At 41.9% G+C, this 26,461-nt stretch overlaps 1 protein-coding gene across 3 annotated transcripts in view; it reads right to left on the bottom strand.

The window, feature by feature from the left end:
- LOC308382994 (lysophospholipid acyltransferase 2-like) overlaps positions 1 to 26,461 on the bottom strand; it is a 52,725-nt gene that overhangs the window by 12,696 nt on the left and 13,568 nt on the right. Inside the window, exons 2-3 of one of the 3 annotated variants that reach the window (XM_080860554.1) lie at positions 10,325 to 10,470; positions 6,593 to 6,670 (exon numbers count right to left, since the gene is read on the bottom strand). In XM_080860554.1, coding sequence (XP_080716680.1) covers positions 6,593 to 6,670; positions 10,325 to 10,470 — 224 coding nt within the window. The other 2 variants (XM_080860552.1, XM_080860553.1) reach the window with 2 other exon arrangements.

The raw sequence follows: 26,461 nt of genomic DNA, 5'->3' as shown, positions 1-26,461 counted from the left end.
CTCCACCACAATAAGTCACATATCCCATTCACTAGGGTCACATATCCCATTCACTAGGGCCTAAGCCACACATCCCATTCACTAGGGCCACATATCCCATTTACTTGGGCCACATATCCCATTCACTAGGGCCACATATTCAATTTACTTGGGCCACATATCCCATTCAATAGGGCCACATATTCAATTCACTAGGGCCACATATTCCATTCATTAGGGCCACATATCCCATTCACTAGGGCCTAAGCCACATATTCCATTCACAAGGGCCACATATCCCATTCACTAGGGCCTAAGCCACATATCCCATTTCCTTGGGCCACATATCCCATTCACTAGGACCACATATTCCTTTCACTAGGGCCACATATCCCATTAACTTGGGCCACATATCACATTCACTAGGGCCACATATCCCATTTACTAGGGCCTAAGTCACATATCCCATTCACTAGGGCCTAAGCTGCCACCCCTGGGTAAACCCTATACACAAGATGCAGAGCCCTCAAAGTGGACGACCAGAGGTGTATGGTGATAGGCCACACTAAGAGCCATTACTGGGCTTTACACTCATCCCTCGCTATAGCATCCACACCGCTTCATGAGGTTAGTGATTGAATTGACACGCTTGGATAGAAGCTTGCGGGAACTGTTGTGGGTATTTGGGTTTTGAATCTTCCATGCAGTCAGCAGTGAACACACCGACTGTTGAATTCAGGCATTTTGTGGCTGACGTCAACCGCCGTGAGCTCCTGAATAATTTGTTGGTCGGGTCTTGTGAGGAAACTCCGGAGATTTAGCTTCTTCAGATCTTCTGATGTGTATTTGACTTCCAGTCTACTTAATCAGTATTTAATCCATCAACACATCCTCAAGGATTGTCACCACATCAATATTAATAACGTGGTGACCTTTGTCTGTACATTTGCGTCTGAAGTCACGCTATGGTTTTACTTTGCCAATCATGTATTTAATCACATACGTCTGGGCTCGCATATGGAAACTGTCTAATGCTGTCTTGGTATAAACCCTTAGTTTCTCATATTTTGGGTGTCTGCATACATTTAGCTGACCCTGTGCATAATTCTACTGGTTTACAGAGCTCTGTTGTCCCTGCGTGGGATGACTCTCCTTGACTTCAGCGGTGTGACTGTAAATTAGAGAACAGACAGGAGATGTTGACCTTGAGTGAGAGTGAGAGACAGACAGAGATGGAGAGCGTGTCCCTATGAAGAAAAAGCAACCAGTGGGATTTACAAACTTATGAAAGCAATTTACAACATTAGTCAAAATAGAAAAGCCTGGATGTACCTCGAAAAGCACTAATTACCAGCAAACTAGCATCATGTCTCTTTGAATTACCTGGCATTTTAAGTATTTATTTTGTGCTTATATTTCCATTTTCAGCTGAAAAAGGCACTGATGTACTACATACACTAACACAAGTAAGTTTTTAGGTTAATCCCAAACGTCTCCTACAACACCATATATTTCTATATCTACTTCCAGAGATAGTAATATTTTGACCTAATTCAGGAAAACTCTTCACAGGCCATAAATACTGAAATTGATTTCACAAGCTAGAATATATTTTCATTCCGGTATCTACCCATCATGCTACAATACCATTATGATAGGCCTATGGATACATGTCCTTTGAAGAGGACAGGAAATAAAAACTCATTTGACAATACATTTGAATTTGGTTAACAGGGGAGGGGGGGTTATTTACAGTCCCCATCATAATGATCCCAGAACAGTCTAATTTACTGTTCAAGACCCTGTGAGCACTAATTGCAAGCCAAAGTCACAGTCAGGCAGAAACTTCATACTGGGTTAACATCAGTCAGCAGCCTCAACAAAGGTCCCACTCGGGTCTAACTCTAGCCAGACATGGGTCCAGTTGCACCCGTGGAAGACCAGACACAAGTAGTGCTTTGAAGCCAAACTGCATCTTACATCCTCCGCTGCTGTGCTTTTACACCTAATTTTAAAATCAGTCTCGGTGACAAGGCTAGGTTGCAATCTACGGAAGGGTAACGCATTCACTTGAAAAAAAAATGTTTTGCTCTGTATTTCTGAATTAACTAACTATATTATCTTGTAAATTCAGAAAAACAGAAATTCAGAAAAACTACTCTGCCCTCAACTACTTGAGAGGTCGATGGAATCAAACATGTTCCGGCTGTTTAGTTTCATTCAGTTTTATTCTTTTTTTGGATCTAAGACATTAGGAGATATTCATGTCTTTAAGTAATATAGATGGGATTGTAATCAGTTTGTCGGCTTCACAAAGGCACATCAGGGCCCTGCGGTTGTTCAGACCGAAAGTTCATTCTGATCTGCTGGACATTCAAAAACACTTAACAGGAAACGGCTTAATGTTGCAAAGCAGCGATCAATGACCTACACATTTCTTTAGACATCCCTAACAATTACACCTGTCAACAAATTTAAAACAAAATCCTCTGATATGGAAAATATCTTATTGATCGTTTTCATTTGATGCTTGTTAGGCGTAACTTATTCCAAAAAAATGATCAGTGATCAAAAAACATCTCTTCTTAGAAAAAGAAAACTGAAATACAAGGGATTGTTAGGTTAATATTAATCTCTGTCCTCTTCCTTACTCAATTCCAGATGTCAATTTCTGAGAGCGGACAGCGCATTCAATGGTACCTATGCCAACGGTGGGTTATAGAATACAAATCTCTACACCACTACAGCATGACAGCACATACTTATTTATTTGACCAGATTGCAAAGCATTTGTCAATTTCATGCAAATATACAACCGTAGGCCTTTGTTGATCAAAATGTGGGGCTGCTGATATAAGGCCCAGGTTGTCAATTACTGTAAAAAAAAATACTGTTCCTGCAGTTCCTGTTCCTTCTGTAGTTCAAGTTTCTGTTTCTGTGACAGTCATGTTCTACAGTTTCTTTACAGTTATTGAGTTAAACAGACACAGGTCTGTGTCTGTTGGGATCCTTTCCATGTAGTCAGAAACTTTGACAATATGAGCCTGTTTGTGGCAGAAAAAAGTGGTTTACTTTGCATGCCCCAGGGGGTTGTTGTATAGCTGTTTTGTCGATGAAGTTATAGCGTTCTAACTCAATAGGCTACTGGACCAATTCCGATCGTTAATTGTCCTTGTTTGGACCCCAAATTATCTCAAATTTGCCCCTACGCATCTTGAGACATAGTTGTTTTATTAACTTTGGCTAATTGTATGTGCCTGTGTCACACGCACAGCATGTAGCCCCTCACACTGGCAAATTCATTTCTTTCCCACCATTTAATTAGAAAATGTTAAATTCAATGCAAAGCTGTGTCGGCAAACGCCATACCATGAAATATACCTCTTTTATAACACGGGTAGATGAAATCAACCATTCTGAGAGTGAGTTCCGGGGTGTGCCTTAATCAGCGATATAGTAACTGTACGACCTGTTTTCATCTACCTGAGCGTTCCATATCAGTGCGCACTCAAAAAAAAACCTGAACCAAGATGGCGGCGTGTTGTGGGGAATGCGATACACAATGTTTGGTGACTAGAACTTTTTGGTGCTGAAAGGCAGCTTACTGCTTATAATTTAATTTTACTTAATATTTATAAAGTCGCTGGCAACCGTGTTATAAAAGCAATAAGGAACTCGAATCAGTACGGTATCGTCAATAATGTACTTGTTCGAGGGTTTGCCTAACAACACCCTCGAACAAGTACATTATTGACGATACCGTACTGCCTCTCGAACCTTATTGCTTAAATATACACTCAAATACACTCATTGTTCTGTCCTCTAAGTTCATCAGATGGCCTAAGATACTGCAGCATTCAGGTGAAAGCTTGAACAGGAGCCACATAGTATAGAGTATGAATCGGCATCAAGGCTTGTGTTAGTCTAAGTCTTAAAAACGTAGGATGTAGTAGTAGTTTGCAATGGATTTCCTAGTTTCTACAAATGTTAGGAAGTCGGGGTCTTGATGTTACAACCAGTAACCCTGTTTTGTCTGTCCAGTTATGACATGATTTAGTCTACTGACTTTGCATGAGAATCATTGGGATTGTGAATATGTGTATGTGCATGCATGTATGTGTGTATGTGTGTTTGCACATGTGTTCAGTGAGGACTGAGTTGTCAATGCTTAGGATGCCAACACACCTGACACTTCTAAAACTGTCCACAGAATTTTACAAAAGACATTGATATGCAATAATGTTAATGGTCAAATAACTCCGTGGCAGTTGTGGGAGAGCAATCTTGGGTCACACTTTATTTGCTATATTTTGCTTTATTTACTTTAGACTATGTACAATGCTTAAACTATAAACAAATTATCTGTTGAAAAAAACCTACAATTTATCCATAAGGTAAGGGTAAGGGGTTGGGTGATGATGATGCTTAGCGAACAATTAGAAAGGCTGAACAAACCACCTGTAAAGTGTCTGTAGGCGGACTATCCAAATAAAGTGTAACCCAATCTTGTAATAGTGACAAAGTACCTTAAGTAATGCCAAAAAGCAAAACTTCAGCCTGAAGTTGTTCACACAACCCCTGGGGGCCTCAAAACTGGTCTGCGGGGCCTCTAGTGTTTCTCATCAAGGGTGCATCCATGGAGGGCGAGAGGGGAGAGGCCATACTGCATCACCCTCCTTGCCCCATGCTATGATAATTACTGCAGCTTTGGTTTCCATCTTCCATCAGCATCTCTGTCTGTTACTTTCTCACCCTGTCTACCTCCATTCTTCTCCCTTTTTCTTATTCATCTCTACTCTCTCTCACTCTCTTATTACAGTTGGGCTGATTATCTCCTCTGGACAACAGACAGACAAAGAGGCTCCACTTCTGAGTGAGTAACACCACCTGGCTCAGACAGAAGAGCACTCTGACTCCCAAAGCAGGTTAACTGGTGCGACACTTTGCCCTCTGTCTATCTCCCTACCTGTTTCACTCTTAATTTAACACATTTTTAAAGTCAGATATCAAAACCAAGTCTTTATCAAATCTCTTGTTAAATGAAACTTATTACAGTTTTTCACTGTTGCTAAAACCCGTTTTTCAAAACAGTAACGTCTTTCTCAAAACTGCACACAGAAAATTGAAAACCTCACACACAAAATGCTAAACCTGACACTCCCTTTGCAAGATGACTCTTTGCTATCAAATCTCTTAACTGTTCACAAAATGGAACTCGTGTTTTCATTTGGTACACACAGCCATATTTTCAAAACACACACACATACATTCATTTAGTACACACAACTAAGCATTAGCTGCACACTACCAAGCATTTACAGCACACAGAAGTGCAAAATTGAAAACACAATCATCGAAACACACCATATGAATGACAATGACTCATTGAGCCCTTTCTCCTTTTGTAAAATGTATCAGTGTAGGCCTACATTTTTCATAGTCAAACATAAAACAGCAATACCGTTGTTCTCACAAACCATATTTACAATTTTAGTCTCCTGTTCCACCAGATTGTATTGACATAAAATTGTATACAAAATGCTTATAGTTTTTCTCAATTGCTTACACACATTTTTTGAATGCATGCCTCGTTCTCAAAACTCTACACACAAATTGCAAAGCAACTAACTGAAAATGCAAAACCCTTTATATCTCCTGGAAAATGCTACTTTGCTTTCAAAAAATATTGAAAGTGTGTTTTCTTCCTCCACAGTGTGGTTCTCTTTCAGTCCTGCAAAATACAAATACTGTGAGCACACTACGTATATTATATTGATATGCAGTATTACAGTACACAAGGCAAACAGATTTCGTACTTGTTCTCCATCCTGAAGGTTCTAATGAAAAACCATGAAAACATGGTCTACCACAGCGGCCCAAATCTCATTAGAGATGACCATTCTCCTTCTTCTTTCTCCTGATCCTCCTCCTTCTTCACCTTGTCCTCATTCTGTTCCTCCTCCTTGTCCTCCTCTTCCTTCTCTCTGTCCTCCTACTCTTCAACCTCCTACTCCTCCTCCTTCTTGTCCTCCTCTTCTTCCTCCTCTCACTCTTACCCCTCTCCTTCTCTGGTTGTGGATCTTTTCAAAGTCTTCAATAGTTTATCCAACAAAACAGAGGCTCAAGACACTTTAATGGTGCAGTCCTCACTGCAAATTGGTCAAAAGACCTGAAAGTTTAGAGATTTGACTATTTGTGGTTTGCAGGTTGATACTTTGAGATTTTACTTGAAAATTGTGTGCAACAACAGAACTTTGTGTACACTGTTTTGACAACAACGTGACGTGTAATTGACATCAGTGTGTTCACAAGGAAAATCGGACTCTAATGTAGATAAGGGAATCTTAAGTATTTCCCACTTGGGGCGAGCGATTGATACATGACGTGAAGGTTGTGCAGATTGTGCCGAATTTTCGCTTTATACTTTTTAACAATAGTGAAAAACTGTAAGCACACACTTATAACTTGTTAAAAATAACTATTTGCATCAACAGTTCACTTTTCACCACATCACATTTCCACCAGAGGATTCAGAATTCAGTATGTATTTGTGAATGGATATAACTGGTGGTGAACAGAAAGCAGGAACTGGCTCTGCTTTTGCAAGGCTCACTTGTGTATGCGCTCCACTCCAGCGAGGATCATGATGCCATAGGTGATCCCACTCTGAACCAAGAAGTGCAAGGCATACCTGGAGATGTAGAAAGAAGCAAAACATAAAAATAAATAGAAAGGCAGAAAGACATACACATAGACAGACAAACAGGAAGAGAGACAGATATCAGTGTTCCTTTTAGAAACACAAACTGTGGTACCCCAAACTGCTCTTGGGGTTCCACTAGGTGTAAAGTTAGTGAAACGTCTTAGCAGGCCTATACTGGGCAGGCTGTAGGACCCTTGGGAGGTGCTCTGGGGACTATAGAGGCTGAGCCATACAGTGATTGCAAGCTCAGGTGCAAATTGTTAGACTAGTTTGGCACCTGAGCAGCAGCTCATTTGTTAGAATAGTTTAGAGTGAGAGTGAAGCAGGACTGCGAGAGGGGAAAGGTGCCAGTAATGCTTGGTGGAAGCCATTGGGTTTACCTGTTTTCAGTTATGTTTGAGTTCCTAAGTTTAATCCTTAATAAAGAACCTGCATTGCCTTTTCTTGTCCTTCCGAACGCTGGGAGTTCACAAAACACACACACACACACACACACACACACACACACACACACACACACACACAAACTAATGAACGACACACATGAAACACTTTGAGGACCATGACACAAACAACCCAAGGATGAAATTAAAAATATGCAAAAGCACATGTGTATGCACGCACCCACACACACACACACACACACGCATATACGCACAAGCACACACAAACACACACACACACACAGACAAACTAATGAACGACACACATGAAACACTTTGAGGACCATGACACAAACAACCCAAGGATGAAATTCAAAATATGCAAAAGCACATGTGTATGCACGCACCCACACACGCACATACACACACCCACACGCATATACGCACAAGATGCCAATTAAATGATGACCATATTTAAGTATGCACAAACACACCCACACACAGGACACAGGAGTCTTGACAAAAGGAAATGTGAGGGCGTAGATATAATTATCCATGAAGGGTACAAACCCTGCCTGTGGGCAGACATGTTGCTCAGAAGCCTCCTCACAATCACATAAGTTTAGCAGTGTTGGTCAGGAAACTGACCCTTGATAAAGAGTGAGGAACAGCAGCCAACTCTTTCTCTTCATGGAAATTCTGGGCCTAATGCTAGCAGCTCAGATGGAAGTGTATTATTGTCAGTTCCAAACATTAACATATGTGCTAGTGAAACAAAACAATGTCCTCAAGAGCGGCTTTATCTACATGTTTTATCAGTGTTTTTATTTTTTTCATGCACTTTAGGAAATGGTAGACTCGTCTCCCAGTCCCCTTGCATAAACACAGGCATTGTTCCAGCTGAACACGGTCCAGGAGAGAAACAGGTAGAGGTGTCTGGAGAGTGGACAGTCAGTGGATCAGGGCCTCTTCTGCCCCTCAGTCAACAGCGATTAGGGAGGGAGGCTGGTGATATTTGTCATTAGGTCAGTTTATGATCTTATCTGTCTGGGATTGGAGCCAGGAGGAAGTACTGGCTTCTCCTCAGAGCGATATGACAGCGAAGACAGAGTGATTGAACACGTTCAGCAGCTCCGTCTCCACTCTTTTAACTGGTAGACCATGGACTGCTGGAGAGGTGAGCACTGCTGTATCCAACTGAACAAAACTGTGTGTTTGCGAAATAAACGTGCATGCGTGCAATTAACAAAGACATTTACAATCACACTACAGTAAATACATACATTCCCCAAACACACACACTGCAATGGCCACATCCAATTAGCTGCAAACTTAAGATTGCCATCGCTAATTAATCGATTGCCATAATTTAGACCTGGACCCATTAGCAAGCCAAGCCTTATGAGTACAGTTGCTCCATTGATTCCAACTTGAGAAGACTAGCGAGCAGATCACCCTGCAATGCATCTATCACTTCATAAATATCGGCATGTCCTCACTGCTGTCATAAACAAACGCTGTGTTACACTCCGCAGACCTGTTCGACGGTTGCCGTGGCGTGCCATTAATTCCACTCTTGAGCAGCTGACGGCACTGCTGACTAGCTCTCTTCGCTCTGGCAACAAACTGCGTGTCCTGGGGCCATAAATGTTATGGGGTGGTGGGTACATCATTTTCTGGGTGAGAGCTATTTCCGGGTATGAACTGTGAATTAAAATGTGGGACTAATGTATAGATTTTATTTTTAAAGAGGAAGGCTTAGCTTTGTACAGCTATTAATTATATAACTGGCATTACAGGAACTGCAGGTTTAGTTTTTTTTTTTTTTTTTAGAGTAATGCACCTAAACAGTACTAAATATCCTCAAACCCAGAACAACTTACTGCAGGCTACTGTAAAGTCTTGGAAGGCTGTTACTGAACGTCCATCAATAACACTGCACCACTACTTGTGAAAATGCCAGATTTAGTAAAAATGCTTTAAGTTCACCATGTAATAATGAAAAGCACACTGAGGGCATCATTTACTAACAGGATTGCGCCCATTTCAGGCATAATGTCTGAGGGTAAAGACATAAAACCGTATTTCCAAAGGCGGCGCACTTGAGTAAAAGCGCAGATTACCGCTGCCAGGAGAGTATAAGGGAAAGTGGGTGTTCGCGGGAAGAGATGGGCATGACATATTAGCTGCTAAATGAAAACTATTTGTGCGCGAGAAATTTGAAAAATGCCAACATCAGAAATGTAATTTTTTTAAATGTTTATATTTGATATATCATTTGATACAGGCATATACAAAATGTTCCCACCAGCTAGCTGTTCAGCCATGTCTTACCCCGAATCGGTGCTCATTGTATGGTTTAAACCAGACCTGGGCAAAGTGCAGCCCCAGGGCCCTTTGTGGCCCCTTGGCTGTCCCTGACCGGCCCGCGGCGGTCAATGGTAAATTAGGAATCAAACATTAAACGATAAAAAATGATATTATTATTAATTTGTATACTTATACTATTTCATTGCAAGCTTGCTCTTGTGTGTTTGTGTGTGCCATGTATATTGGTCGTCTAAGCACACCTTTAATACTGCAAAAACTTTTCATGCTGAATTGAATTCAGCCTATTGGTCCGGCCCTCCACAACAGTCCCAGTCCCACTATCTCATGTTGATTGTATCAATCATGACAGTTGTTGTTTACAAACAGCTCAAATGACAGAGAGCCAAAACAGGATTGTTCACAAGAGACAATGATACTACTGGACTGCATATTAATATCAGGGGCCTTATCGACCTGCTTGCCTCCTCCTGGCTGTGGTTTCCCCTAACTGTGTGTGTCTGTGTGTGTGGGGGGGTATATATGCAAATGTATGTATTTTTGGGAATGTGTGTATACAAGAGAGACCGTGTCTTTGTGTCTTCGTGTGTGTGTATGTGTGTGTGTGTGTGTGTGTGTGTGTGTGTATATGTGTGTGATGTGTGTGTGTGTGTGTGTGTGTGTGTGTGTGTGTGTGTGTGTGTGAGTGTGTGTGAGTGTGTCTGTCTGTGTGTGTATTGCTGTGAATGTGTGTGTGTGTGTGTGTGTGTGTGTGTGTGTGTGTGTGAGTGTGTCTGTCTGTGTGTGTATTGCTGTGAATGTGTGTGTGTGTGTGTGTGTGTGTGTGTGTGTGTGTGTGTGTGTGTGTGTGTGTGTGTGTGTGTGTGTGTGTGTGTGTGTGTGTGTGTGTGTGTGTGTGTGTGTGTGTGTGTGTGTGCGCGCGAGTGCTTACCAGCCAAAGCAGAAAAGAGCGAAGTACAGTCCCAGCAGAGTGGCCACCACATGCCGGACGAAGGGGCTGGTCTTTCTCGGGTGCAGGTAGAGACGGAACCAGAAGGCTGTGAGCAGGGCACACAGCTGACACACCACAAAGTTCACCTGAAGAGCGAGGAAAATTAGAGTAAGGGGGACTGTGAGGGTAATAGTTAGAGAGATTAAAAGGAGAGAGTTAAAAAGAGGATAAGGAAATACACAGTGAAGGAGTGGGAAAGACAGAGGAACTGTACAAGACAGGAGACAGAGAATGAGAGATAGTACATTTAAATTTCATCATGTGTTCACATGATGGTATTGGGCTTTTGTTATTGATATTTGTCTGCTTAGATTACTTTTTGTTTCCTTTACAAGACATACTTTGATAGATGTACATTATACGTATTTTCATGACCTGCACTTTTGTAATACAGTATAGTGGCATGGCCATAGTAATACAGCTTAATTGAACTGAATCAATCTTAATTTAATTGAAATTGGTGAATTAAAGGATGGGACTACGACAGAGAGAGAGTAACTGAAACCATAAATGTACAAGCGAGGTGCTTAGGAATACGAACACTATCATAAAAGGAACTTCATAAATGAAGTGCAAAAACACTTCAAACATCAACATTTTCATCACCATCAAAAATAATGACCAAATGTGTTACATCTGCTGCTCACATTCGTTTCAGTAGACGGGTAACTTTGTGAAAAAAGACAAGGACAGAGATGTTGTCAAACATATCAAGGCTATGAATATACAGCCGCGGAAAAAATTAAGAGACCACTTCAAAATTATCAGTTTCTCTGGTTTTACTATTTATTGGTATGTGTTAAAGTAAAATGTACATTTTTGTTTTATTCTATAACCTACTGGCAACATTCCTACCAAATTTCAAATAAAAATATTGTCATTTAGATCATTTATTTGCAGAAAAATGACAATTGGTCAAAATAGCAAAAAAGATGCAGTGTCTTCAGATCTCGAATAATGCAAAGAAAACAAGCTCATATTCATTTTTAAACTACACAATACTAATGCTTTAACTTAGGAAGAGTTCAGAAATCAATATTTGGTGGAATAACCTTGATTTAAAATCACAACTTTCATGTGTCTTGGCATGCTCTCCACCAATCTTTCACATTACCGTCGGGTGACTTTATGCTACTCCTGGCGCAAGAATTCAAGCAGCTCGGCTTCTTTTCATGGCTTGTGACCATCCATCTTCCTCTTGATCACATTTCAGAGTTTTTTTAATGGGATTCAGGTCTCGAAATTGGGCTGGCAATGACAGGGTCCTGATCTGGTGATACTCCATCCACACCTTTACTGGCCTGGCTGTGTGGCATGGAGCATTGCCCTGCTGGAAAAAACACTTCTCAGAGTTGGGGAACATTGTCAGAGCAAAAGGAAGCAAGTTTTTCTTCTGGGACAACGTTGTACTTTGCCTGGCTGAGGTTTGTAAAAGACCATAAGGATTGAACCAAAGCCGACTGGAGGGTCTCCTAGTTCGTCTTCTTTGATGAGTCCAATTTTCAGCTTTGCCCAACACATGGTCGTCTGATGGTTAGACTGAGACCTGGAGAGGCCTACAAGCCACAGAGTCTTGCACCTACTGTGAAATTGGACTCATCAGAGAAGACGAACTTAGGGACCTCCAGTCAGCTTTGGTTCAATCCTTATGGTCTTTTACAAACCTCAGCCAGGCAAAGTACAACGTTGTCCCGGCAGAAAAACTTGCTTCCTTTTGCTCTGACAATGTTCCCCAACTCTGAGAAGTGTTTTTTCCAGCAGGGCAATGCTCCATGCCACACAGCCAGGCCAGTAAAGGTGTGGATGGAGTACCACCAGATCAGGACCCTGTCATTGCCAGCCCAATTTCGAGACCTGAATCCCATTAAAAAAACTCTGAAATGTGATCAAGAGGAAGATGGATGGTCACAAGCCATGAAAAGAAGCCGAGCTGCTTGAATTCTTGCGCCAGGAGTAGCATAAAGTCACCCGACGGCAATGTGAAAGACTGGTGGAGAGCATGCCAAGACACATGAAAGTTGTGATTTTAAATCAAGGTTATTCCACCAAATATTGATTTCTGAACTCTTCCTAAGTTAAAGCATTAGTATTGTGTAGTTTAAAAATGAATATGAGCTTGTTTTCTTTGCATTATTCGAGATCTGAAGACACTGCATCTTTTTTGCTATTTTGACCAATTGTCATTTTTCTGCAAATAAATGATCTAAATGACAATATTTTTATTTGAAATTTGGTAGGAATGTTGCCAGTAGGTTATAGAATAAAACAGAAATGTACATTTTACTTTAACACATACCAATAAATAGTAAAACCAGAGAAACTGATAATTTTGAAGTGGTCTCTTAATTTTTTCCGCGGCTGTATATCGCCAAAACATAATTCATGACAAAAATATAATTTAGAGGTTCTAGTAGGAGGCATATTACAAGCCCTCCTAGAAAAGACAGTCCAGTCTAAATGCCAAGGCAGTGGGAAGAATTTCTAGGTAGTGCGTAGTGTGATAGAATGCATCCTTTCCATTCAAGCAAGCCCACCTGGCAAAACCGAAAAGGAAAGATAATACCTTCTTGCTCCTGTTGAGGTAAATAATGTTCTAAAGAAATTGAACACTGAAAATCTTCAATTGAAATAATTGAATGTAGTGCTTGGCTATTATAAATTATCTGGACAGACACGCAATACCTGGATAGAGTGACGTCACACCTGCCTCACAGATAGCCTGGAATAATCACACAGACACACACACACACACACACAGACAGACACACAAACACACACACGCACAGGAAGAAATGATTCTGCACTTTCTTCTTCCCCAGACAGGGATAAAGCATGGCAGGAAGAGAGCCAGGGCTGTGACAGTGACTGTGACTCACTGCCTGCATCTGTCTGCTCCTGCCCCTGCTCCAGCCCCGCACGCCCTGTGACCTACATACAGGAACCCCTCCCCTGCAGTGCGGCCTCCTGCACACCGCCATATCACCATTTGGACCTCAGGAGGCAGCATTAGACCAAAAGGAGTGGTATGGAACTATACAGCATTACCCATAACCCCATGCTATCTGATATCTAATCAAAGAGGGAAGAGATCTTAGGGTTCATGGGGTGAAGAGCTGTTACACCGTACCTCCGAAAGCAACACTGCCAGTATATGGAGGAGCTGCAAATTACATGGGTGCAAAGCTCTAGTTTACATGCTGATGATAGGAAGCAAGGGAAAATGACATCAGCATGCATTTTCCTCTGTTCAAGATCAACTGAATGATATTGGTGTTATTGGAGGTCGGTTCAATGGTGATATCATGAAAGTCTCTGAGATTTAGCTCCATAAATGTACCTGAATAGTGCGTCAAGCCAACTGATTTAATTCATTACTTTCAATTTCCCAGTTTAAGAATACTGTGACTGGCAGATAGTAGTCGGACCATCTCTGCTTTTGCACACATGGATGCTATCTAACGGCTATGGACAGTAGAGCGAGTGTGTTCAGTAGTTGTCAGTGTTTTTCATGTCTTAAATGACAGACGCTTACACCCAGTGTCTCTCATTGTTGAATAGACGAGGGGTGGGACTTCTGTCCATTGAGTATGACCAGCAAATGACAACCGTCGTGACTGAGAAGACTATGAGTGTGGTCTTTTCATGGACCAGTCCAACAGAAAGAAAAGCGGGATTGCAAGAAAAATAGCCCTGAGCAGCATAGTAAAGGCTGGCAGGGGTGTGATGTAAGGGAGGCCCTGAGGCTAAGATCAGTACAGTGTTGCTGTTGTCAGAAGAAGAACTTGCTGACCCTTCCAACCAAAAGGGCACCAACCCATTCAGTTCAAGACAACAGAATACAAAGGTTTAACACTCACCATCTCTACCTGATGTATTGGCTCTTCTCAACCTCAGAGTTTCTCCACACCACTTAATCTCACTGACAAGTGTAGCAAAACTGCTGAGGTATGTTCTTTCAGTGAACAGAGGGTTTTGGCATGAAATTTGTATTTGTGGTCAAAGCCTCCCAAGGTTGAAATGATTTCTCACATTGGCTTGTAGAAGTCATGCAGTTGTCTTACATGTGCTGGTCAGTGCTCCGGTGATACAACATTTGGGAGAAATATGTCCAGAGTTTCTCCAAGGGACTTTATGGATTTGGTTTTAGGCTTATGGTCATATGGGCTCATAGGCATGTTTCAGCATATAGACCCTCTCCTGGCATTGACTTAACCCTAAAATCCCATCTTTGTTCATAAAAATGACATAGTTATAATTTTTGTTGTTGGAGAAAAAAAAACCTTCATAGCGTTTTAAACGGCTTGGATATAGCTCTAGACCTTTGCCTCATTTTGTATTCGCGGATCTATGAATATGCAAACTAACCCCACCTCTATATATCTGCCTTCAGCTGGGCTACGTTATCAAACAGCTAATAATGTGTTGCTAATGTTAGACAAAAATCTGTTAAGCTAGATTGAAATGATGAAAATGAAATGATGGAGATGGAGAAATGTTTTGAACATACTCAGAAAATGTAGCCATGGTGTTGACTGCTTATTTTGTTCATGGTATATCATGTATGATATATAAAAAAAAAAACATATGGACATGTAAACCAGGTTAAAAAGCTTGATTTTCTTCTTTATTAGACTACAGTAGATGAATTACCAACTAACTCCCTGACTTCTAGTACATTTCATAGGATGCTGTATACTGAGAGATACTCAAAGCCCACCAGCCGACTCTACTGATGAGGAAAAACTCTTAAGAACATCTGTCTGTGGCAATGCTATAAATAACAACTAAGAAATGTATGGGGTTCATTCATCTAAACCTGGTGCCCAATAGCTGAAGGTTTGTGTGAAGTGAAGTTTGTGGAGCGGTGTGTCAGCATGCCCTAGTTATTCCACACACACACCACTGTACCGATTTACTGGTCCTCTGAAAGTGAAATCAGTAACACACTGAACTGAAGAGGAAGAAGTCTTTATAAACACGTCATATAAACTAACACTTTTATAGCATGCATCTCCATTACTGAGATTAATTCCTCTGAAAATATCAAAAAAATTAGTGCTATTGAGAGCGAGATCAAAATCAAAGATTTGTGCATGCATAATCCATTGCAGATTACAAAGTATAACTGACAAGAAAAACACCCCCCAACACACCCCATCTCGACCCCTCCCAGCATTCAGTTCAACAGACATGACGTCAAGCCAACATCCAACTCCCCAGATACTCATTTCCATGTGTTGGTGCATTCCTACTAGTACAGCCATAATCAATCCCAACTGGCTCCAGTGCATAGTTGATAGTTGATGCAAGGGTAGTTGATAAGGGTGCTTCATTCTGCCTCGTCAGCACCCATGTTGCCTTGATTAATCTGTTTTCCATTAATTTGTAATGTATTTATTCATCGACTGAGTTGAATTCGGTAACATCTCAAACATAAAACATTAACATTTTACTTTATTTCATGCTTCCCGTCATCTAACCGTGGGGGCTAGCAGCCGTGGCCTAAAGGTAAGAGACGCGACCTTGTGACTGTTAGGTCACCGATTTGATCCCTTGAACTGGCAGAGAAAAAGGAGGACGGTGGGAATAAATGACCAGCGATTACCCTCCCACAACATCCATGGCTGAAGTGTCCCTGAGTAAGGCACCCAACCCTCAACTGCTCCCCAGATGCTGCAGCTGAAGTGGCTGCCCACTGCTCCAGATGTGTGTGTGTACACTACTCATAGGGTGTGTGTGCTAATTGCTCACTGCTCCTAGTGTATGTATGTGTTCACTGCTCCAGATGTGTGTGTGTGTGCTCACTACTCATAGGGTGTGTGTGCTAATTGCTCACTGCTCCTAGTGTATGTATGTGTTCACTGCTCCAGATGTGTGTGTGTGTGCTCACTACTCATAGGGTGTGTGTGCTAATTGCTCACTGCTCCTAGTGTATGTATGTGTTCACTGCTCCAGATGTGTGTGTGTGTGCTCACTACTCATAGGGTGTGTGTGCTAATTGCTCACTGCTCCTCCTGGAGGTGTCGTGGGCCTAATTCCACAAAACGCAACGTATTGGCACGATGGTCATAGTGCACCCTGTTGGTATAATACTTAGGCTAGGTTGTTGGGTATGAGTACTTGCATGTGACAATGAGATGTTTGACCACTGTGGGAAGTCCCCAACCAAAGACATGAGGAATTTAACATATTTTATGGCAGAAATGTCTATTTAAGGAATCTAAACAAATGAAACTCCATCAATTCTAAGGAGACCTCTCATGTTTTCAGCTCATAGAATTCTTTGTTTTTCAATGTTTGGAGAAGACCCTTACTCCTTACAAGAGTAGAGTGGAGCTCTTTAAAAAAGTCTTTCTATCAAAGAGCTGGGTAGGGAGTGCTTTCCCCCTCTCTCTCGCTCTCACTCTCTCGCGCCCTTTCTCACTCTCCTGCATGCAATGTGTCACTCTGCCGAACCCCAGGGAGGTTAGGATGGAAACAAACAGACAAGACGTAAAGTGCTACAGTTTTAAAAAGCCAAGGCCTGTCTGCCGCCTCTTTTACTCACACTAATTTTAATTTAACACAGACTTACAACACGCTGCAGTGCAAATCAACCGGCACTGTTTATTTTACCTGAAAGCACTTTGTAGACTTCCATTCTCAACAATGGCTATGGTCTTTCCTAACCTGCTTGCACAGATTACACTGTAGCTAAAATGGCCCCAGCATGATGAGTATAAAATGCATCTTTGTGACCTCATATACCCTACACAGTACATACACAACTTTGTGGTGAACACCAGCCTGGCTTTACTTATCGAGGGCCGATCAGGTAACATCATCGGTAAGAGACGGGTACGTTTGGTCTTTCTTTCCCATTAACCTAAAGACTTCTGGGAAGGGTACATGCACTTCATCCGTCTGCTCCCCACCCCCTAAAGCCAAGCATTTCCCCACTGTAATTTTAGACAGGAGGGGGAGATGCTGGGTGGGGCTTAGAGGGTGGAGAGCTGGCCAGCACAACTGCTGCATGGAGGGCCTTAAGCATGCCTGAGGAAACACAGGGCTGCGGCTCATTGCTGCTCCATCCTGACCCAAACCACTATGTCAAGTTACGCCAGATCAAATCAATACAACCAGAAACGACAAACAGGCCAAACTGGCCGCAATGTGTTCCTGTGCATAGTTAATTTACCGTCAGTCATTTTCACTTTCTCAGGCCCAGTTCAACACTAATGTTGTTCAGGAGATTAAAGTTCTTTTGCAGCTAGAGTGAGAAGGAGATGGAGTGAGAGATAGAGAGAGAGAATAAACATTAGATAGATATTTAAAGATGGACAGAGAAAGCGAGAGAGAGAGAGAGAGAGAGAGAGAGAGAGAGCCTCAGACATGTTCATCACACAAGGATTGAATCTTCAGGTGCTTTTTATGTAACCGGTCCATCTGCTGTCATTCCACTGTGCCTTAAACTAGAGCAGCATATCACAAGGCTTTACTGGGTTCATCAAATGCTGGCCAGTGTAAGGAAGCACAGAAACAACTCATTCTTGGACACAGTATTCTGATCATTCAGTGTTCATCCAGCAATTCACTGCTACAGAAAAGACAAGAACACAACAAGAAAATTGCAGAAAAGACCCCCCCAAAAAGGAGAAATGATGTTACCATGATATGTTGGTGCTTTAATGTTGCCTAATGATTCCTACACACGCCATTTCGATTATCCCTCAAGGATTCCTGCACATGTCTGACTGGAATATGTTAGAATCTATTGACAGCCAAGTAAGCGAAATGATGGACACAGTGTGATGGACCTCCTGATGAGGCTCCAGTCGGAGGAATGAAAGACATCCAGGCTTGACTGCTGGGCACATATATATACACACACACACACACACACACACACACACACACACAATGCACATCATCTGCAGTAGGTGCTTTTGAGGGGGGTCCACCATTCTAACACAACTCCTCTTCATCTCCTCAGCAATCTCATTTCAGCTCCAGATCCCAGTAAATGTATCCTTTTCACAGTGGTAACATGATTAGGAATACAAAAAAGTGAATCTCTTTGCACAATGACATTTTTGCAGCAATGCTTAGTGGGGGTGTTAGGAAGAACTTACAAAATACACACAGTGGTTATGGTTTACAAATAGTGGGATTTTATGAGAGACTGTATCACATTATATACCAACAGTCATTTCATTTTGAAAAAAGGTTATTGTTTAGAGTCTGAAAACACATTCAGAATTGGAATAGTTAAACTAAACTACGTAATAGCATTTATTATTATCCTATCATTTATTATTAGTAGCCTCTTGTGGCTACTAAATTATTTGCTAGAAGGGGACAAGCTGCCTTTTGATGCTTCCCTGATGCTTCCCTATCTAGCTGTGTTGGGTGACATAGAGCTACTGAAGGCTGCTTGTAAAAATGGTAACGCCTTAAAATGGGACCAGACTTTTGACTTCTTACCATGAAGATTTATTTCTGTCCTTCAGTAATGTGATTAAAACTGTAGGTCAGTCACTGACACATGAATATAATCTCATCCCAGATGATATGTAGGCTATACCTTCATTAGACTGCAGGAAGCCAGCCTCTGATTGCCAACAGGAGGGAAGACTGACTGCTGGGATGGGACCTTCACCACAGTGAGTATAGAGCTGAGACTACGTCATGTCAGACAGGACAACTCCTGGGACGTATTAAGATATCTTAATGGTTATGACAAGCGCAGAATGTAAGCCCATGGCTGGACCTGCTTTAAGATACTGCTGCAATGATAAGGAAACGAAGTGTGCTCCTGCTGCACATAGCAGACAAGAAATACATACTGTGATGCATACTTTTAGTCAGAATGAGCATCAGGCGTATCATATGGACTGGTACACATCCATGATGGCTAAAATCATATAGGAACCATAGGCTAGTGCATAACGTAAGACCATGAAAATGGTTAAGGAAAAGGGTGGAGAATATAGACTTGATAGAGGGAGAGAAAGAGTGACAGACAACCAGAATGAGAGCATTAAATTAATGCACATGAAATCAATATTTTCCCCAATGTATGGGATTTCACTGGCGATGCCTCAGTACCCCTTAGCGTTTGTCCGAAGTGCTTGTGAAGCTCTGTGCAGGAGCCTGGGCCAAGTCTCTGGGTCAGGAGCTGCAGTTTAGCAGGATTTGGTGAGGTGACAATTTGGCTAACCCCCAGCTTCTGGGTTTTCCAAGTCATGACTAAATACCTAGCCCTGGCCTGGCCTTTGTGCAGGCTGCTGACAGCCATATGTTAGTAGAACAGTGAAGGCTGTAGCAAACCTACTTAAATAACCTCTCTCACACATACACACACACACGCACGTACGTAAATACACACCCTTTCCCTACCTCTACCCATAACGCTCTTCTTTAATTCATAACCCGTCCATGTTTCCCTTGGCAGTTTTGTGTGTCGTCCTCAAGCCTGCTGTGACTACAGTCTTTTGGCGAACCTGAGCTCTGATCTCTCCACAGTGCCGTCACGCGCTGCGTCTGCTGCTGCCATGACCAGACACCAGGCTGGATGGACGCCAACCGCAAACGCCAGCTGCCTGTGCCCAAAATACGGTGGGTAACTACATCTCAGACCGTGATGGGCGACAGATAGATGTGATTTTCCGCCTGAGTGAACAAGCGGGAGTTTATTTTCTGGAGCAGAGCAAGGGGAAGTAGAGAGGTATGTGTGTGAGTGTGTGTGTGTGTGGTGAGGTTATGTACAGTATGCATGGTGAACTAAAAATGTCTGAAGGAAGAAGGCAGTTTGAGCTGAAATGCAGTCAGGGGCACCGCAGGTAGCTGGCATAGGTGGAACATAAAACAGCTGGTGGGCAAGACACTAGGTAGTTTGTAAAGGAGCACAGACTGACGGTGAGTCTTAAATATAGATGTCCACAAACAAATAATACACATATAGGGTTTAAGTGTGGAATTTGATGTTCATTTCCCCATTGTGGAAAGACACACCGACAGTATTAATACTGGACATTATGTTTCAAATAATAATAATATAGAGCTACAGATGATTACCACCCAAAAGTCCCTTAACTAAAAAAGCAAATCTTGAAATGAGGGCTGTTTACTGTATGTAATTCCAGATCATTTAAAAACACAAAAACACATACTGCTTTGAGGTCAAATCGATAGGGCCAGTGATATATACACACACACACACAAACACACACACACACACACACACACACACACACACACACACACATACTTCATTATGAGAGGAAGTTGTTAAAGCATTTTGGCCTCTGTATCAGAGGCAATGCTTGAGTAGCCTTGTTGCTAAGAGACTGTCCGTCATGTTAAACAGCAGCCAGGCTTTCAGAGAGGATTGAAGGGGGCGAGTTCAGCCCACCCATTAGTCCCCCCGTCAGCCCAAACACCTTCTCCCGAATAAATTACCTTTCTTTTGGTAGGCCTTGTCTGTCTATCTCCTCCAGCATCCACTTGTGTTGTTTCACTGTCATTCATCAAGACACCAGAGACAAGGACCTTGTATAGCAGCATACTGTAGAACTGATCCTACTGTACACTCTACTGTAAATCTGTCAAACTGACTGTCAATGAGATTTCCACAGCACATTTTTTGCATGTTATCCTGAACTACACAAGCAAAATATGGGATACCATGTAGTCTGGTAGTAGTACTAATATAGTCTTTAACCATCCCCTCCCAAGAAAAGTCTTTTTTTGTAGGTTTTTGAGTTATGAGGTTACCTCTAAAAGGTAAAAGTTGAAAGTTGATAGTTGATCTGCTCTCCATCTCTTCTGTAATGCTTTATTGACTCAGGGACTGGGGATTTTTGTTTTTGTTTCAAAATATTGCTCCAGCACTCCATCTTCCATGCTGGGAACAATAGCTATAGGCTTCATAAGCAACGTACTACTGGAGAAAACATAAAGCGAACCATCAACTGAAAAAAGTTTGGAATTGTATCACTCTTTTGACAGCGCAGATGGGAAAAGAAGAAAGACAGGAAAAGGCCCTTCAATTTATGGGGCTCCTGTTCTCTGTAAGACACTCTGCTGGCACAAGAACTTCTCTTGGCTTCGGGGACAAGCGGAATCTATCAGTTGCACTGCAGAGTCACCGGGTTCACGGCTGGCTCTGATCCTCCAGGGACTGTATGGTAGTGGCACTTCCTGCCTATATGGCACCCATTGTGCATGGCTGTCAATTCAGCCATTACGGCTCTCCACTGTAGGAGTCCTCCCACTTACATGTCTGCTGATTTGAACAGCAAAGGAAGTGGCTTGAATGCATACAATTTTGAGTGCTGGTGTTCTCGGGTATTAAAACCAGTGACCATACACAATAGATGAACCTTCTGTAACAGCTTGGAAGAATCAATCACATCTATCCACCATGTGGCAACTGCAGGTCAAGGAAGGGTGGTTGATAGAGATTATTTCCAAACACTGTTAATGACTTAAGAATGTAATAATCAAGTGCCTTGTATTAATATATTCCTTGTATGAATCATGTGCTTATGAAAGCAGGAGCATGGCTTTTCTCTTTGTGTGTGTAACTAGAATATTAGGTGCCACTAAGTCTGCATTATGAACACGAGCATGTTTAGACCAGAGGAGATAAGAAGGGAACTGTGCTTCTTCCGACCTTGTGAAAAACTGCCATCCTTGCAAGACAGGGAGCCTCGGACGTGAGAAATCCACCACGTGGTTATCCCTGCTGAGAGCTAAACTTCTGTCTATATAAACCTTGTGCGAAGGGTTTATCATGGCCTTCACTTTCAGCCGTTTGCTGGGAGGGGAGCCTGATTGCAATTGTATGTGTTTGTTTGTCTAATAAATATACTTTCATGCAGCTCCGGAGTCCTGAGGTAACTAGGGTGAATTTTCACCTATCAGTGGTAGTCCAGTCGGACAATCAAAAGAGACTCACACAGATATCTTTTCAGCCTTCAAGCCAATAACTCCATTTTAAGTTTGTTGTTGTTGCATTGGAACAATTTGGGGATATTTCTACCCATGTAAGTTCCAGAACCTAATGACTACCAACACATTGAGCTTGCCTGCACATTCACTTTTCATCTATAATATGGAGCTCAGTGAAAATGCTCTCAGCCAATAAATCTTGAGGTCCAAATGAAACATCTGGTAGCGTTGGGAGGACTTGTTTGACGTATAAGCAGACTTATGGAGTGGCCATCTCAGGGGATGATTAAATTGCTCGCAGACACTAAGTGCTCTCTACCAGCAATACATTACACACTTAATTATTTATCCTGGGAGAGAGAGTGAGAGGGGACAAACAGAGACTGAGCTTGTGCCTTGCACTCACAAAGCCACACCACTGCAGAACTGTCTAGAGGTTCTGCAGAGGAGTAAACCAAGACTGATTCTGTATCCATGAGCATACAATTTCAGTGGGATTATATGATGTTTCAGTCCCTAAAAGTCTAAATCTGAGGGTGGGTGAATTGATTTAGTGTTTATTATCATGAAATCAGTTGGAAATACTTCTCAGTAATTTCTATCCAAGAAGGTTTAAAACCATTTCATCTCTCCAACTTTAGGGCCTAAAGGGACTTTAGAGCATTTAGCCTGATCATAAACCATTGAGGCTAAAACTCTGCCATGATCTTAATACACTAGATTATAATCAGCACAGTCCAATACTGAAAAATGTTGCTCTGTGAAATATGCCACAGTTTCATTTTATAAAGAGGCAGCCTCCTTCCTCCTATCTTTTTGTTGTCTCTAATTACAAACACTGAAAAACGTCTCAACAAATAAAACACCAATCAACTAAATGAGGTTTGGGTAGTTGCACAGGTGGATAGGTGCATTCGATTTTCTCTTTTAAATTAGAACAATGGACCAATCAATGGGGGCAATGGGGGTGTTCTGTGAGGCTAATCAGTGGATTTGTATGGATTACACAGACCTTCCAGGCCCCTATTTAAATGTTTGCAAACCGAACCTGATCTGAGTGCATCTGAGGTTTTCACAGCAGATGCAAAAGAGAAGGGAAAGCTCCCTTCTCTTTATCACCAGCACTGATCTAGAAGTCCTCTATATATAGTGCAGGCTGTAATGAAAAAGGCACACATTGGGTCAATCCCTCTCTTCGGGGTATACTCTCTATACAACAGGGGAAACAAACCCCACAGGGGGCCAGTTAAAATAATTTGCATCTTCTCGCGAAAGACTCCGGCCAGCAAAACGGCAGCTGTTCCACATTACTTCACAACAACAAGGAATGAACTAGCAAAATTAACTCTCCACAATGAACTCGGTATAGCCTTCATGGTAATGAGAGAAAGAAAAACATTCATTAGAAACTGTAATTAGAACTGGTAAACTGAAATGGCAGGATTGTTTAGAGCGTTGGACTGAAAACTGGTCGTGAAACTGGTCATTTACAATGAAAACTGGGAGAACTAATTTTTGTTTTACCTGTCAAGTAAATAAAACCACATCGCTCATACCCGACACACAGACTTGAGCTTGTTGTAATCACTGTCTGCAGGTCCACCCTTGGGAGCAACACAGTAAGTGATTACTCCTACTGCGCTGGGACTGGCAGGGCACCGGCAGCCCTTCCCCTACCCTCCCCGTCCCCCTGTGGCTCTTTCTATTCCAGCAGCAGGACCCATCTGCTTCCAGCACGCCATAGGCAGCACAGGCGGGCTAGCACAGCAGATCACAGCAAAACCGCTGCAACATTTCTCACTGTTACTTTAATCTTTAAGATTGGATTCGGAAGAATTTAGATTAAGCAATTCTTTAGGTATTATTACAATAATATTAACCTGCTTTTAATCTCTTTTTTCAATGTTTAGATATGACCACATAAACTGAGGTGACTGATTATTCTTGTTCTGACCATTATCGAAAAATGAAACATGTAGGTTTTCAGCTATTTTCAGCTATTATGTTAAAGAAAGAAACCAAAAATGAAGCAGAATGCATAGCAACACTTTTAACTGAGATAGTGTTGTAATTAGTGTCAGTCATGGTGTTTCTATAGTGGGTAGAGGGATAATCTCCCAACATTCTGGCTTTTGATCTCTATCCCCGGTCTTCTTTGCCCACCAATCTGTTCTTATGACCAAAACAAACTAGGCAATAATGAGCTGAGCATGAGCAGACACTTAATGTAGCAATGACACAAAAGAATGCTCAGTGAGCACTGAACAGATTCCAGGTCAGCACAGTCAGCGCAGTAACTGTAGAAACGCATCTGTTTCACAGACAGGTCAGGGCAAACATTCACAGACAAATTAAACTGATGAACACACAGCTTATGGGTCAAATAAGTCATTAGTCTTACACAGACAAGCAACGGGTCATATGTTAGCGAATGCATCAGTTCAAGATAAATATGGACATGTCTGTAGTCATATAGTAATCTAGGTTGCAAGGTACATTTTGCTCATCTGACCCTCAATTTCTACAATACTGGCTTGTCTTTTACTAACTGTTACTCTGGATACATCACCATGCCAGCAGTATGACTTCCACAGGCTTGATGATCGTGATGGTGATAAATAAAAAAGGTCCAAGGTCAGAAAACAAAACAATCAAATGGAAAACTGTCCATGCAGGAATGTATATCCTACCAGTACTGCAGCAATCCTTCTGTCTTGGTTAAGAGTTTTGGTTTACTTAAGCCTGGTTTACACGGAGTCAAGTTTGTCTGCGTCCGAGCTGAAAATAATACAGATAGCACCCTATCATTCAGATGAACACTCTCTATCCGCACCCGGTATCTGCAACGATTCGAATCTGGGGTAGAAAGTGAGTAGATTTGAATCGGTACGGGGGCTGGTGTTCGTGTGCACGGATTCACGCAACCTGATGACGTCATTGTTCCACCTGATCACATCGCGATCTCCAACCAATATGTAATACATTTGTTGTCTCTCTACATCTCACTCATGGTGTGTCTCGAACTCTCTCTCAATAATCCAGCCTACTGATTTGTGTTAGCCTCCTATCTTTATCTTATTCTTTTTATTCAGACGTTACATAACTTTCATGACCACAAATATAAATTGGCCAGCGATTTAATTAGCTTTTTTGTTCATAAATTAATGTAGAATGGTCGGAGCAAAGCCTCATGGGAAATGGGATGAAGGCAATGCGGTTAGGCTAAACGTTGCTAATTGTAGCTTGTCTACTGGCTGTTCTCAATCGGATGGGTTCGTGTCTACGCAAATCTCTCGTTACCAGGCTCCGTCCTTACCAGCGTTTCCGTTGTCCGGTAATTGCCGGCCTTTGTCCGGAAAAAAATTGAAGAGTCCGAAAATATTAGAGCTCACCGGTCAAATTGTCTGATTGGAATTTCTTAAAAATCCCGTCTCGCAAACACAATCTGAATTTGACAACAATCCTAATATTAAGGCCTATAAAGCAATTGTGCACTGCCCTTATTATGTTTTAAAGAAACAGGCTAATCTGCCGTTAGAAAGTTATTAAACAACACGCATAGGCTGCATTTTAAATAAAGCGCAAACCGTCGGGTACAAAGGAGCGAACTGAGTGAGAAGGATCAAACATGGCCAAGCAGACTAGCCTTAAAAGCTTTTTTCATAGGCCAAACGCAACTGATGAGGGTAAACCGTCTGACGAGGATGAACCTGTAATACCTGCAGTGTTGCGTCTGAACACATTTCATTATACTGTCTATGCCCGTGCGTGAGCGCGCCGAAGTTGCGTAGGAGCCGAGAGCGGTATTGCAGACAGATAGAGGTTTTGAAAAATTATAGCTCAGAGCATATTGAAAAAACGAACTGAACAAGTTATTTTTTTGGAGCAGTGAACTTAGTTCAAAATTTTGAATTATGAACTATGAACTGGACTAGTTTATGTAGAAAGTGAACTTTCCAAACACTAAATACCTGAAGCCCTAGATGTTCGAACAGCTTCACCAGAGAAAAAGCCGAAATGTCGGGCGTTTATGTCGTTATGGAGTGACAAGTTCCGAGGTAATTGATAGTCACAGTAAATAATTCTGTTAGCACTGCGAAAAGGCAGGACGACGCAACAGATTCACAAGAGGGTTTAATCATT

This window comes from Sprattus sprattus, assembly GCF_963457725.1.
Source record: "Sprattus sprattus genome assembly, chromosome: 2".
Lineage (NCBI taxonomy): Eukaryota > Metazoa > Chordata > Actinopteri > Clupeiformes > Clupeidae > Sprattus > Sprattus sprattus.
This window is presented reverse-complemented; position numbering and strand designations above follow the sequence as displayed.